Source organism: Epinephelus fuscoguttatus, linkage group LG19 (genome assembly GCF_011397635.1).
Source record: "Epinephelus fuscoguttatus linkage group LG19, E.fuscoguttatus.final_Chr_v1".
NCBI classification, from domain to species: Eukaryota; Metazoa; Chordata; class Actinopteri; order Perciformes; family Serranidae; genus Epinephelus; species Epinephelus fuscoguttatus.
Window position 1 is genome coordinate 38,942,914 of NC_064770.1, and position 15,023 is coordinate 38,957,936.

The 15,023-nt window shown below is 35.6% G+C and overlaps 1 protein-coding gene across 1 annotated transcript; it reads left to right on the top strand.

The window, feature by feature from the left end:
• Positions 1-4,975: 4,975 nt before the first annotated feature.
• On the top strand, positions 4,976-7,812 carry LOC125879326 (ferritin, middle subunit). Its single transcript, XM_049561164.1, has 4 exons — positions 4,976-5,293; positions 6,622-6,768; positions 7,136-7,261; positions 7,366-7,812. The coding sequence occupies exons 1-4, from the start codon at positions 5,192-5,194 to the stop codon at positions 7,519-7,521; spliced, it is 531 nt and encodes a 176-aa protein (XP_049417121.1). The 5' UTR covers positions 4,976-5,191; the 3' UTR covers positions 7,522-7,812.
• The last annotated feature ends 7,211 nt before the right edge of the window (positions 7,813-15,023 follow it).

Genomic DNA, 15,023 nt, shown 5'->3' on the forward strand with positions numbered 1-15,023 from the left:
CCAGGAAACACGTCACTAACATGTAAAATATGAACACATGACTCTGCTGTTGAGTCCAGTGTCCGTCCAGCACAGAGACCGTTATGGGACCGGACACACTTTGGCCCAAACGTACAGATCTCAGTGAATCTCGTCCAGTCGCTGGTTCCTTATTTAAAGTTTCATCTTCCTTTTTATTTCTCAAACTGGTTCCAGCCAGCAGAGCACTGAGGTTAACTTCTCCTCTCGAGTTTGCTTGGTCACGAGACTCGGCCCCCTGAAACTGTGGAATGCTGAGTCACAACAATGACTTGGCACAATCCTCAGCTGAACCTGTTAGCATGGTTTTACAGGACTGCCTAATCATGGTCCATAACACAGAGAGACAATGAGAGACGCTGAGTCAAGGCTGAACATGTGGGCTGTAAACTGGGTTCAGACGCACAGACGTCGTGCTGTAATGACAAGTTTTATAGATTCAGTTTATTGTTCCCTGGTTTATGGCCAATACAGTAAATATACAGCAGCTTAGAGGTGCTTCTCTCAGACTCTAGGACAAAGTGTGCACTGACAGTAGATCTGGCAGCAGATAAATCCCACTATACTATGTCATTAAAATCATAATGTTATAGTGTAGTATGTCAAAAATCATTAAAACATTCAGTGTAATATGCCTTTAAATTTTACTGATAACAAATCTTAGTATAGTAAAACATTTTTTAAAACAATCAGTCAAAAAATCAAGTGTCATAAAAATGTTTTAATTTTAAAAGACAGTATATTATATGAAAAACATTTTGAAAGTCAGCATTATATGTCAACAAAATTACATTTATGAAAAGTATAGTATAACAAAAGAAATTTAGGAAAAAGTCATGGCATTTTGTGACAAAAATTAATTTAAAAAGTCAATCTATAAATAGATTCATTAAGTCATGGTATAGTATGTCAGGAAAATAAAAAGTCATAGTATAGGATATGTAAAAAAAAAAAAAAAATCAAAAATGTTCTAGTATGTCAAAAAAAAAAATGATTAAAGAAATCATAGTATAGTATATTAAAAAAAATCATTAAAAATTCAGTGTAATATGACTTTAAATTGTACTGATGATAAGTCTTAGTATAGTATGACAGTTTTTTAAAAAATGATAAATTCAGTATTATTATATTATTATTATCATTATTATTATTTCTTAGGGGGAAGTTTCCTGTTTTGCTAAACCTTCTATTAGGGGCAGCACTCTCATTTACAAGTGCAGCTGGTGGATGCAACCTGGGGTCAGAGCTTTGCTTTGTATAAAAGTCTGTACATTCTGAGGGTTGTCAGAAAACACTTGGGGCCTCTCTCCATGCTGCATGGATTAAAGAGACTTGATTCCTCACACCGAGTCTGTCACTTCTTCAGAGAGGAGAATATCCCTCACAATAGTCTATGAAATGTTATATGTCGTAACAAAATGACATTTAAAGAAGTATTAGTATATTATAAGATATAAAAGAGATTAAGGAAAAAGTCAGTATTTTGTGACATAAAAGTTTTTTGTATATTAAGAAATTAAGAAAAATAAAAAAGTCAGTCATTGTGTAAAAAAAATCATAAAATTTTATGGTACGTCATAAAAAATTGATTAAAGAAATCAGTATAGTATATTTAAAAATATTAAAAGTTCTGTGTAATATGCCTTCGAATTTGACTGATAACAAGTCTTAGTATAGTATTTTTAAAAAAAAAAATCATAAATAAAGTCAGTATTAAAAAAAAGGTTAAGAAATCAGAATAGTGTATAAAAAAATCAAAGTCAGTGTAGTGTCTCAAAAAAATCATAATGTCATAATGTTTTAATTTAAAAAAAAGTCATGGAAGTCATAAAATATGAAAAATAACAAGTCATAGTGTTATATTTCATAGCACAATTACATTTAAACTTGACATTACATTTAAAATTGATTAAAAAGTAAAGTCAAAGAAGCAAAATTTTGTTAAAAAGTATTAGTATAGCATAACATTTAAAAGAAATCCATGAAAAAAATCTTACTACAGTTCATAAAAAAGTTGTAAAAAAACAACAGTGAGTACGTCAAAAAATATATATACATATAAAGTTTTACGAAAGTATGTCATACAAAAAATTAATTAATGCAGTCATATGATAGCAAGTAAAAAAAAGTGTAATGTGTCAGCAAAATTTCATTAAAAAAGTAATATGTTACAAATTTTAAAAGAAATTCATAAAAAAAAGTATTTTGTGACAAAAAAATTAATATGAAAAAATATAAAACATAAAATGAATACAAAAAACATCATGGTATAGTATGTCCAAAAAATCTTAAAAAATCATAGTATAGCACATCATAAAAAGTCGTAGTATATAGCCTACCATGAAAATATTATTTAAAATATCCTGCCTAAGTGTGAGATATTTCTCTTCCTCATTATGGAGCCATCAGTTATTGTGTGCTTCATGAGACACTAAAGCTAGAGGACACAACTGCTCTGTGAGATGATGAAGTTTAGCAGCTCAGTGTTCACACGTCAGCTCTCGTTAACCAGCAGAATATCATTATTATTACAGGACTGTAGTTTCAGCTGACACATGACTACTATACCTTTATTCTGGTGGAGAAAAATGTCACATCACAGGTTCCCTCCAGCAGCAGAGTTAAAACAGTTCAGGTTGGATTAAATGTAATCACTGGACAATAAAGTATCAGGAGGTGGTGTGATGAAAACATGGAGTCATGTAAATAGAGGCAGTGTCCTTGAGATAAGCGTAGCATCCACCCAGACTGAGAGGTCTGTTAAAGTCCACTCATCCCTGGCACCATGTGAGGGGAAAACTACCGACTCTCAGCGCTCTATCACTTTATTATGACCTCATAAAAGCAGAAATGATACTGTCTTGTACTTCACATTAAGGTCAAAGGCAGGGCAGGGACACTGAAGCATAATGATCAAGGTTACGTCAGGACGAACCTCAACACAAATCTCAGTCTGAGTTCATTTTAGATCCAGATGGGTTCAGTTTGGCTGCTCGTTAATTGCTTCTCACCATCAGTTTTACTTTTATAGACCCTTTTTGTTTCATGATAAAAGTCGAATTGCAGCAGGACAGCAGTTTCTCTCAGCACTGTTTAATGATTAAAAAGCCACTTTGATCACAGTTTCTTGGCTCCTGTTTTGTTTCAGCTCTGATAAGACTTCACAGGCTTTTCAGACTCAGTGTTGTTTCGTAACGCTGCTGTGGTGTGGAGTAATGCAGTAAGAACCACCTTGGTTAAAGACACTATCAGCAGTTTTTAGGCGTCGTGGTGCATTTGAGGTAAAACGAGCTCATTTTACAGCAGCTGTGTGACTACAACTACACTAACCATGTTCTGTAGGTTGTACAGGGAGTTCAGGCCGATATGCAAGGTCAGCTTTAGGGGTAAATAGACCAGACCAGAGCTCTGAGAGCACTGTAACTCCAACAGACCCTAAAACTGCAGAGAAACAAATTAAACTGTAAAGGAAGAGATCAATGGAAGTTATTTTGCAGTGTAACAGACTCCATGAAACTCCATTAAAAAAATAGTGGGGCCCCACTGGCTCACCTGGTAGAGCAGGTCCCATGTGCAGGGGCTGAGTCCCTGCCGTGGCAGCCACGGGCCCACTTCCTGCCCATGGCCCCCTGCTTCATGTCATCCCCCTTCTCCCTCTCCCCCCTTTCATGCTACAGCTGTCCTGTCGAATAAAGGCAATAGCCACAAAAAATATCTTTAAAAAAGAAACACCATAGTATGTCATAAAAACATTTGAATCCCCCAAAAAATAAATAAATAAATCATGGAGTATGTCAAAACAGTTTATGAAAACAAGTATTACGGCAGTGCCCAAATAAATCATAAAAAGTCAAAGTATAGTATGTCATGAAACATAATAAAATAGACATAGTATTTTTTGAAAGTTCCATAAAATGTAATCTTATAGTGTGTCATAAAAGGTTATAGGAAAGTGTGTCAAAAAATTATAAAAAGTCAGTGTAGTATGTCCTAAAGTAATTTTAAAAAGTCATAGTATAGTGTTTTTTTTTTTTTTTTTAAAAAAGTAAATAAATAAATAAATAAGTCATAGTATAGTATCTCAAATAATTCATAGAAATTCAAAAAAATATTATGTCATAAAAAATAAGAAAAAAGTTGGTGTAGTATTTAAAAAAAATTATAAAATGTAATATTTATATATTATACATATTTATAATAACTCATAAAATAATACTACAGTATGTTAAAAACAAATTCATTGTATAATGTATCAAAAAAATAAAAATCATAGCATAGGCTAGTATTTAAAAAAAAATCATTAAAAGTTTAAGAATAGAATGTCAAAAAATTAATAAAAAATATAGGGTATGTCAAAAAAAAAATCACAAAAAAATAACAATATAGTATTTCTAAAAAAAAAAAAAAAAAGAAAAGAAAAGAAAACTTAAAAAGCCATAGCATAGTATGTGGAAAAAAACACTAAAAAGTCATTGTGCAGTCTGTCAAAACCATTTATAAACATGTCATGTTATTATATGTGCAAGAAAATGATTTAAAAAATCAATGGTATAGTGTGCCCAAAAGAAAAAAATGGACAGTTTTGAGATAAACACTTTTAATTCGGTGTACTGTTGCCTAGTTAATGCATTAACAGTAAGGGCATTATAGATACTATTTTTTCATCCTGTTTGTGTAAATGTGCTTAAACTTATTCTGTTTGAATTTAAAATGAAAAATAAGGCAGTTTATTGGATTTTGATATTGTAAAAACTGCTTCGTCATGCAGCAGGTCACAATAAATCATCTGAACTTTAATCTAGATTTTCATGAATAAGGAATAAAAGTGCAGACTCATTCTTTGGGTCATATTTCCCCTTTGCGCAGTCATGTGCTGTCCGAGCTCTCTGATTGGCTGAAATAGAACTACGTAACGTCTGTCACGAGGGCTGCTGGCCGGTTTGGTATAAATACAGGAAGCGGCAGGCAGCCATTTCAGATCGGGGAGAAAACAGTGAGGAGTTCTTGCTTCAACAGTGTTTGAACGGAGCTTCTTCTTTCGTCCCGCTTTTTATCTCTAAACTAAGATACTTTCCGGACACGAAGAACCTTCGCTGCTTGAACACTACTGACCAAGTCGACTAAAGCTCTATTTTTGTACCGTTTTTGTTAAGAAAAACAAACGCCAGCCAAAATGGAGTCCCAGGTGCGTCAGAACTACCACCGCGACTGCGAGGCCGCCGTCAACCGGATGGTGAACATGGAGCTGTTCGCCTCCTACACCTACACCTCCATGGTAATTAATATATGTTTTTATTTTTAAATAGCTCGTATTAATATGTGCTAATGAAACGTGTCTGCTGTGCAGTGTCATGGTTGTTTACTCTCCGCCCACACTGGCTCACTGACAGACTAAATGTAAAATGGAAGAATGGAAGAAAATGGAAGAAATATAACTTTAAAGTGATTTTATTTTCTCTGTATATGGTTATTATTATTATTATTATTATTATTATAATAATAATAATAATAATAATAATAATAATAATAATAATAATAATAAATGCATAAAGGGGGAGGTTTGTTAGATTTTTTAAGCACTAGTAGGAAGGGACTTGTGTATATTATCTTGTCTTAGGGGAGGGGCATAGACATTTAAATGGCTGTATTTTGTTTTATTATTTTTTACTCACTATGACTCAATGATTTTTTTTGTGACATACTATACTATTATTTCTTTGGGGGTTTTTTGAGCATAATTTACTATGACAAACGTTTTTTTTGTTTTGTTTTTTGAGCTACTATACTGTCACTTTCTTTTTAAAATTGTTTTATGTACTACACTTTGTTTTTTTTAATGTACTATATTACTTTTTTATGGATTTTGTTGATATACAACACTGACATTTTTATTGTTTTTACATAGTATACTATGATTTTTTTTAAAAAATATTTTGACATACTATAGCATTACTTTTTTAATGAAAGTTGTAAAGAAGACATTCAAAAGCCTTCACTTATCAAAGCCAGAAATTGCAAAATGGGAATAATTATTAGATATTTAAATTTCCGATGTTTTTGGACACATCATGACGAACACTTCTCAGGAAAAAAACATCACCACATCTGAGCTTAAAACTGTGATCCACCAAAATCACTTTATTCTACATTTAAAATTTTGCCAAAAATACCATATCATAACCATTATTGCACAACAGCGGGGCACAATTAGTTGTTTTTTTTAACTTTGTTTTACTTTTTAAAAATCTAATATTTAACTGAAAGAGGATGTGCATTTCCAGTCGTGGTATGTTTGTCAGTTGTTTGTAACTGATTGGCAGTCGGCCATAAAAGGAGTGTTATAGCCCAGCCCACCTCGATGATCAGAAAGTGCTGTGTCATGCTTACAGTGCTCTTTTATTGCTTGTTTTTTTTTGTTTTTTTTTTTACACTCACGCTCCTCAAACTGAGTGCTGCTCTGCGTCTAAACTGACCAGACTTCCCAGAGTCGTGACTCACCTGCCTGACCAACACCTGGCTGCATAACTACTGTTTGTCAAATAATGACAGGTCTCATAATCACTGTTTTTAACCTCTGTCCTCTTCCCCTCTCGTCCCTCTCAGGCCTACTACTTCTCCCGTGACGATGTGGCCCTGAAAGGCTTCTCCCACTTCTTCAAGGAGAACAGCGACGAGGAGAGGGAGCACGCCGAGAAGCTGCTGTCCTTCCAGAACAAGAGAGGAGGACGCATCTTCCTCCAGGACGTCAAGGTCAGTGCAGGCTAAAGAACTGGTCCTGTTGTGTGTCTCGCCACACCCTGTCTGTGCACGTACAGATATTTTAGGATTAACATGCTGTGTTGCAACACTTGTTGCCAACTGTGCAGTTTAGGATCCACTCTGTATGATGATCAGTCGTCTCAGCATCATGCGTGTCTAAATCGGGCCTGAATTAAATAATTTGCTCAGTAATAAAGTGTGAAATGCCAGAGTTAATCCTCTGAGCTTGTTGAGGGTGCAGTGATGCAGGTGCAGACACTGTTGACTCAGATCATTGTGCTCTGTGTTCACGAGGCTTAATGTAATGACCCTTCAGTCCGCTATAATTGAATGTTGTGTTGTGTTTTTTCTTGCGTAGAAACCGGACCGTGATGAGTGGGGGAGCGGGCTGGAGGCCATGCAGTGCGCCCTGCAGCTGGAGAAGAACGTCAACCAGGCTCTGCTGGATCTCCACAAGCTGGCTTCTGATCATGTCGACCCTCATGTAAGTATGAAGAGTCTGTTGATACTGAAGGTGTCCTGGGTTAGCGACACACTCCTCTGATGCTGGATTCATTAATGGTAACCGTTCTCTCCTCCTGTCCTCAGCTGTGTGACTTCCTGGAGACCCACTACCTGAATGAGCAGGTGGAGGCCATCAAGAAGCTGGGCGATTACATCACCAACCTGTCCCGCATGGACGCCCACAACAACAAGATGGCGGAGTACCTGTTCGACAAGCACACCCTGGGGGGCAGCAGCTAAACGCCACATGAAATTGTTAACAACGCAGTGGCTTTAATCTAAACGTCACCTTTCTGCTCCAGCTGCGAATTCACTGAGTGTGATTTTATATCTAATCTGCTTCACCTGTAACGTTGATAAGTTCTTGGATGTTCTGGTGGTGTCGCTGTTTAAATGTCATGTAGAGAGATGGGTATCTATCAGGTTATGGCTTTACACTCATAACTGGTAAGCCTCCATTGGTGTGACATTTGTAATTGTGACTAAATGTTTCTGATCTGTTCTTAATCTGAATAAACATTTTGAGCTGGACTCTGGTGTCTGTCTGCGTCTGTCACATGACCTGTTCATATCGACCCAAAAGATGTGGGTAATATTGACACAGTGAATCCAGTCAGAGCTGGTTAGCTTGTACATTTGTGCTCACAGGTCAAAGTCTTGTGTAATACCTCATAATTAACTTACTGATTATATTTTATATCATTAATCTAAATCTTTAAGTTAATGAGAAGGGAAAATCATAAATGAATGTGGAGTTAAAGTCTAAAGTAGCATAAAAATGTTAACACTTGAGGTAAGAACACTATAGCAGAACACAGTAAATGTACTGTCACTACCAGACTATGGAGACATGAAATTCAAGTCAACTTTATGTATATACCCTGACATCACAAAGCACACAGTTGCCTAAAAAGACTTCTCAATCTGTACAGAATACTCACCATCTGATTTTAGAGCATAAAGATAACAATAAATAGAATGATTGAACTATTATCATTAATGGTAGTCAACATTCTGTGTATATATATTTATATGCAAACATGTTCAGTGGTGCAGAGCGTATTGCATTGGGATGCACTGTGGCCATCTTCTGGAGATCCTCGGAACTGCACTCAATCACTGCCACCTGAAGTAGCTACTGAGACGTTTTCCAGAGGGCTTTCTGACAGAAAGGCATTTCTGGGTGAAAGTGGAAAGAGTGACAATCAGAAAAGTCAAAACATGTCATAGAATTAAATGTTGAAAGAAAAAAGGAATACTATAGTATGTCAAAAGTCAAAGTACAAAATTTAATTTGGAAAAAGGTCAGAATATAATTTGTAAAAATATTTTTAAAACAACAAACTAAACTATGTCAGAACAAAATGACAATTCATAAAATACAGTGCTGTAAAAAACTGACGGAAAAACATCAGTATTGTATGTCAAAGTATTCTCATGAGAAAGTCAAAGCATAGTGGGTAAATAAAAGAAAGATGTTAAAGCATGTCAACAAAAAATAAAGGTAATAGGATACTGAATCACTGAAAACATCATTTAAAAGTGATCATTTTTTTTATCATCTCATAGTATGATGTCGAAAATGTCATAGTATAATATGTCGTCCAAAATGTCATCAAAATGTCATAGTATAGTATGATGTCCAAAATGTCATGAAAATGTCATAGTATAGTATGATGTCCAAAATGTCATCAAAATGTCATAGTATAGTATGATGTCCAAAATGTCATAGTATAATATGTCGTCCAAAATGTCATCAAAATGTCATAGTATAGTATGATGTCCAAAATGTCATGAAAATGTCATAGTATAGTATGATGTCCAAAATGTCATCAAAATGTCATAGTATAGTATGATGTCCAAAATGTCATAGTATAATATGTCGTCCAAAATGTCATCAAAATGTCATAGTATAATATGTCGTCCAAAATGTCATCAAAATGTCATAGTATAGTATGATGTCCAAAATGTCATCAAAATGTCATAGTATAGTATGATGTCCAAAATGTCATAGTATAGTATGATGTCCAAAATGTCATCAAAATGTCATAGTATAGTATGATGTCCAAAATGTCATAGTATAATATGTCGTCCAAAATGTCATAGTATAGTATGATGTCCAAAATGTCATGAAAATGTCATAGTATAGTATGATGTCCAAAATGTCATCAAAATGTCATAGTATAGTATGATGTCCAAAATGTCATCAAAATGTCATAGTATAGTATGATGTCCAAAATGTCATAGTATAATATGTCGTCCAAAATGTCATCAAAATGTCATAGTATAATATGTCGTCCAAAATGTCATCAAAATGTCATAGTATAGTATGATGTCCAAAATGTCATCAAAATGTCATAGTATAGTATGATGTCCAAAATGTCATAGTATAGTATGATGTCCAAAATGTCATCAAAATGTCATAGTATAGTATGATGTCCAAAATGTCATAGTATAATATGTCGTCCAAAATGTCATAGTATAGTATGATGTCCAAAATGTCATGAAAATGTCATAGTATAGTATGATGTCCAAAATGTCATCAAAATGTCATAGTATAGTATGATGTCCAAAATGTCATAGTATAATATGTCGTCCAAAATGTCATCAAAATGTCATAGTATAATATGTCGTCCAAAATGTCATCAAAATGTCATAGTATAGTATGATGTCCAAAATGTCATCAAAATGTCATAGTATAGTATGATGTCCAAAATGTCATGAAAATGTCATAGTATAGTATGATGTCCAAAATGTCATAGTATAATATGTCGTCCAAAATGTCATCAAAATGTCAATCAATCAATCAATCAATCAATCAATTTTATTTATAAAGCCCAATATCACAAATCACATGCCTCACAGGGCTTTACAGCATACGACATCCCTCTGTCCTTAAGACCCTCACAGCTGATCAGGAAAAACTCCCCAAAAAAAACCCTTTAACGGGGAAAAAAAACGGTAGAAACCTCAGGAAGAGCAACTGAGGAGGGATCCCTCTTCCAGGACGGACAGACGTGCAATAGATGTCGTACAGAACAGATCAACATGATAAATTAACAGTAATCCATATGACACAATGAGACAGAGAGAGAGAGAGAGAGAGAGAGAGATATGCAGGTAATGACAGTATCTTACAACAACATTAATGGAAGTAATAATATTATAGTTATAGTTCTGGCTACTGCGGTACAATATGTTGAAAGTATGTATTAATACCTGGCAGTATACATGTGTGACAATAGTCATATGTGTATAATAACAGAAGAAGTATGACTAATGACTAATGATGGCAGCAGCAGCAGGAGGCATCTGGCAGGACCACGGCAGCAGCACAACCACACACGTCACGCTGTCCAGGCACCGCTGTGATATGAGTTAATCTGAGAGACAGTGGAGCACAAAGGCTCCGGAGAAGAAGCCGAGTTAGTGACATCCAGAATGGCCGAGTTAGCAAGATGCAGTAATAGGATACGAGAGAGAGAGAGAGAGAGAGAGAGAAGGAGAGAAGGGGCCCGGTGTATTATAGGGGGGTCCTCCGGCAGACTAGGCCTAAGTCAGCCTAACTAAGGGCTGGTACAGGACAAGCCTGAGCCAGCCCTAACTATAAGCTTTATCAAAGAGGAAAGTCTTAAGTCTAGTCTTAAATGTGGAGACGGTGTCTGCCTCCCGGACCGTAACAGGAAGATGATTCCACAGGAGAGGAGCCTGATAGCTGAAGGCTCTGGCTCCTGATCTACTTTTGGAGACTTTAGGGACCACGAGTAACCCTGCGTTCTCAGAGCGCAGTGTTCTGGTGGGATAATATGGCACTATGAGCTCTCTAAGATATGATGGAGCTTGACCATTTAGAGCTTTATAAGTTAACAGTAGGATTTTAAATTCAATTCTGGATTTTACAGGGAGCCAGTGCAGAGAAGCTAAAACAGGAGAGATATGATCGCGTTTCTTAGTTCCTGTTAGTACACGTGCTGCTGCATTCTGAATTAGCTGGAGAGTTTTTAAGGACTTACTAGAGCTACCTGATAATAGAGAGTTACAATAATCCAGCCTTGAGGTAACAAAAGCGTGGACCAATTTTTCTGCATCTTTTCGGGTCAGGATAGGCCTAATTTTCGCAATATTACGCAGATGAAAAAATGCAGTCCGTGAGGTTTGTTTTAAATGAGAATTAAAAGACAAATCTTGATCAAATGTTACTCCGAGGTTTCTTACGGTAGTGGCAGGGGCCAGAGCAATGCCATCTAGAGAAACTATGTCATCAGATAAAGAGTCTCTGAGTTGTTTGGGGCCAAGAACAATAACTTCAGTTTTGTCTGAATTTAACATCAGGAAATTGGTGCTCATCCAAGTTTTTATGTCTTTAAGGCAATTATGGAGTTTAGTTAATTGATTGCTTTCTTCTGGCTTCATTGATAAATACAACTGTGTATCATCCGCATAACAATGGAAATTTATAGAGTGATTTCTAATGATGTTACCTAACGGAAGCATATATAGAGTAAACAGGATTGGTCCGAGCACAGAACCTTGCGGAACTCCAAAACAAACTTTAGTATGCGTAAGGATGGTTCATTCTAACGTCAACAAATTGAAAACGATCAGATAAATAAGATTTAAACCAGCTTAGTGCTGAACCTTTTAAGCCAATTAAGTGATCCAGTCTCTGCAGCAGAATTTGATGGTCAATTGTGTCAAACGCCGCACTAAGATCTAATAAAACAAGTACAGAGACGAGTCCTTTGTCTGAAGCAATCAGAAGGTCATTTGTAATTTTAACTAGTGCTGTCTCAGTGCTATGATGCACTCTAAATCCTGACTGAAATTCCTCAAATAAATTATTATCCTGGAGAAAATCACACAGCTGGTCTGCGACTACTTTCTCAAGGATCTTTGACATAAAGGGAAGATTAGATATTGGTCTATAGTTGGCTAACACCTCTGGATCCAGGGTGGGCTTTTTTAGTAGAGGTTTAATTACAGCTACCTTAAAAGACTGTGGTACATAGCCTGTTAATAAGGATATATTGATCATGTCTAATATATGAGTGTTAACTATAGGTAAGACCTCCTTAAGTAACCTAGTTGGGATGGGGTCTAAGAGACACATGATGTCATAGTATAGTATGATGTCCAAAATGTCATCAAAATGTCATAGTATAGTATGATGTCCAAAATGTCATCGTATAATATGTCGTCCAAAATGTCATCAAAATGTCATAGTATAGTATGATGTCCAAAATGTCATGAAAATGTCATAGTATAGTATGATGTCCAAAATGTCATCAAAATGTCATAGTATAGTATGATGTCCAAAATGTCATAGTATAATATGTCGTCCAAAATGTCATCAAAATGTCATAGTATAGTATGATGTCCAAAATGTCATCAAAATGTCATAGTATAGTATGATGTCCAAAATGTCATAGTATAATATGTCGTCCAAAATGTCATGAAAATGTCATAGTATAGTATGATGTCCAAAATGTCATGAAAATGTCATAGTATAGTATGATGTCCAAAATGTCATCAAAATGTCATAGTATAGTATGATGTCCAAAATGTCATAGTATAATATGTCGTCCAAAATGTCATCAAAATGTCATAGTATAGTATGATGTCCAAAATGTCATCAAAATGTCATAGTATAGTATGATGTCCAAAATGTCATAGTATAGTATGATGTCCAAAATGTCATCAAAATGTCATAGTATAGTATGATGTCCAAAATGTCATGAAAATGTCATAGTATAGTATGATGTCCAAAATGTCATCAAAATGTCATAGTATAGTATGATGTCCAAAATGTCATAGTATAGTATGATGTCCAAAATGTCATCAAAATGTCATAGTATAGTATGATGTCCAAAATGTCATCAAAATGTCATAGTATAGTATGATGTCCAAAATGTCATGAAAATGTCATAGTATAGTATGTCATAGGATGTCATGAAACAGTCACAGTGTAGTGATCTGGAAACATCTTCTCAGTCAACCTTCCCTTCTCTCCTTCTCTCTCTCTCTCTCGTATTCTATTACTGCATCTTGCTAACTCGGCCATTCTGGATGTCACTAACTCGGCTTCTTCTCCGGAGCCTTTGTGCTCCACTGTCTCTCAGATTAACTCATATCACAGCGGTGCCTGGACAGCGTGACGTGTGTGGTTGTGCTGCTGCCGTGGTCCTGCCAGATGCCTCCTGCTGCTGCTGCTGCCATCATTAGTCATTAGTCATACTTCTTCTGTTATTATACACATATGACTATTGTCACACATGTATACTGCCAGGTATTAATACATACTTTCAACATATTGTACCACAGTAGCCAGAACTATAACTATAATATTATTACTTTCAATAATGTTGTTGTATAATCCATTACCTCACTCTCTCTCTCTCTCTCTCTCTCTCTCTCTCTCTCTCTCTCTCTCTCTCTCTCTCTCTCTGTGTCATGTGGATTACTGTTAATTTATCATGTTGATCTGTTCTGTACGACATCTATTGCACGTCTGTCCGTCCTGGAAGAGGGATCCCTCCTCAGTTGCTCTTCCTGAGGTTTCTACTGTTTTTTCCCCGTTAAAGGGTTTTTTGGGGAGTTTTTCCTGATCAGCTGTGAGGGTCATAAGGACAGAGGGATGTCGTATGCTGTAAAGCCCTGTGAGGCAAATTGTGATTTGTGATATTGGGCTTTATAAATAAAATTGATTGATTGATTGATTGATGAATAACAAAATAAGCAGGAAGAGTCACAGTCCATATTACTTGGGTGTATCGTTAATACAGTACAAATCTGATGTCAGAGAAGATCTTGGTTCAACATGTACGCATACAGCCGCACCAAACATTTAAAGTAACAGAACAATGATTCAGCCTCATAGAGTGTATTTTACACATCATACAGATCTGTTTAATGATTCGAGTCTGAACATCTACAAAGTCCTCATCTCTTAGTACCTTCACCTTCAGACACCCTGGAGCCTCTTCACATGCCTCCCTGCAGACAGTGACGGGCACTGAGGCCTCTGGACATACCTAAACATTACCATGAATGAATCATACATTCATACAATCACTTTTAATTATATATGATGACATTCACATGCTTTTATATTCAATTATATCCATGACAGCATAGTATGACAAAGACAGTTTCAGTTCAATTCAATTTTATTTGTATAATCCAACATCACAAATCACAGTTTGCCTCACAGGACAGCATTCGTCCTTGGACCCTCACAGTGGAGCAGGAAAAAGTTGAAGCAGGACCAGAGCAGCAACACAGACACAACCCATCATCCAGGCGTAACCGCCATCTGAGAGAACCTGTGAGAGAAGGAGGCACACAAGCTCTGGAGAGGAGGAGTTAGTGATGTGCAGCAATAGGACATGTTACACATTAAGAGTCTTAAAGGAAGTATGCCATATTCATTTTCTTTCAGAAAGTCATAGAATAGTATATATAGAAGAGAAGAAGAAGAGAAGTCCTGGTATTAATTGTAAAAAACAAAAAAGTGAAAGTAAGGTAAAAAGGTCAAAGTATAGTAAAAAAACAAAAACAAAAATGTAGTGGCGCTGGTCAAAAAACTTTAACATCATATCAAAGTCACAGTATAGTATTTTCAAAACAAGTAATGATATATTATGCCAAGAAATATTGTTTGAAAAAGTCATATTATAGTATTTTTTTTTTTATCTAAATAATTAAAATATCATGGTACAGTTTGTTTTTTTAAATGTCAGAAA

Bases quoted from the DNA above. Each gene is read 5' to 3' on its own strand.
- LOC125879326 (XM_049561164.1), top strand. From the start codon at position 5,192: ATGGAGTCCCAGGTGCGTCAGAACTACCACCGCGACTGCGAGGCCGCC. The intron at 5,294-6,621 runs GTAATTAATATA...CGTCCCTCTCAG, and splicing joins CCTACACCTACACCTCCATG to GCCTACTACTTCTCCCGTGA. The intron at 7,262-7,365 runs GTAAGTATGAAG...TCCTGTCCTCAG, and splicing joins CTGATCATGTCGACCCTCAT to CTGTGTGACTTCCTGGAGAC.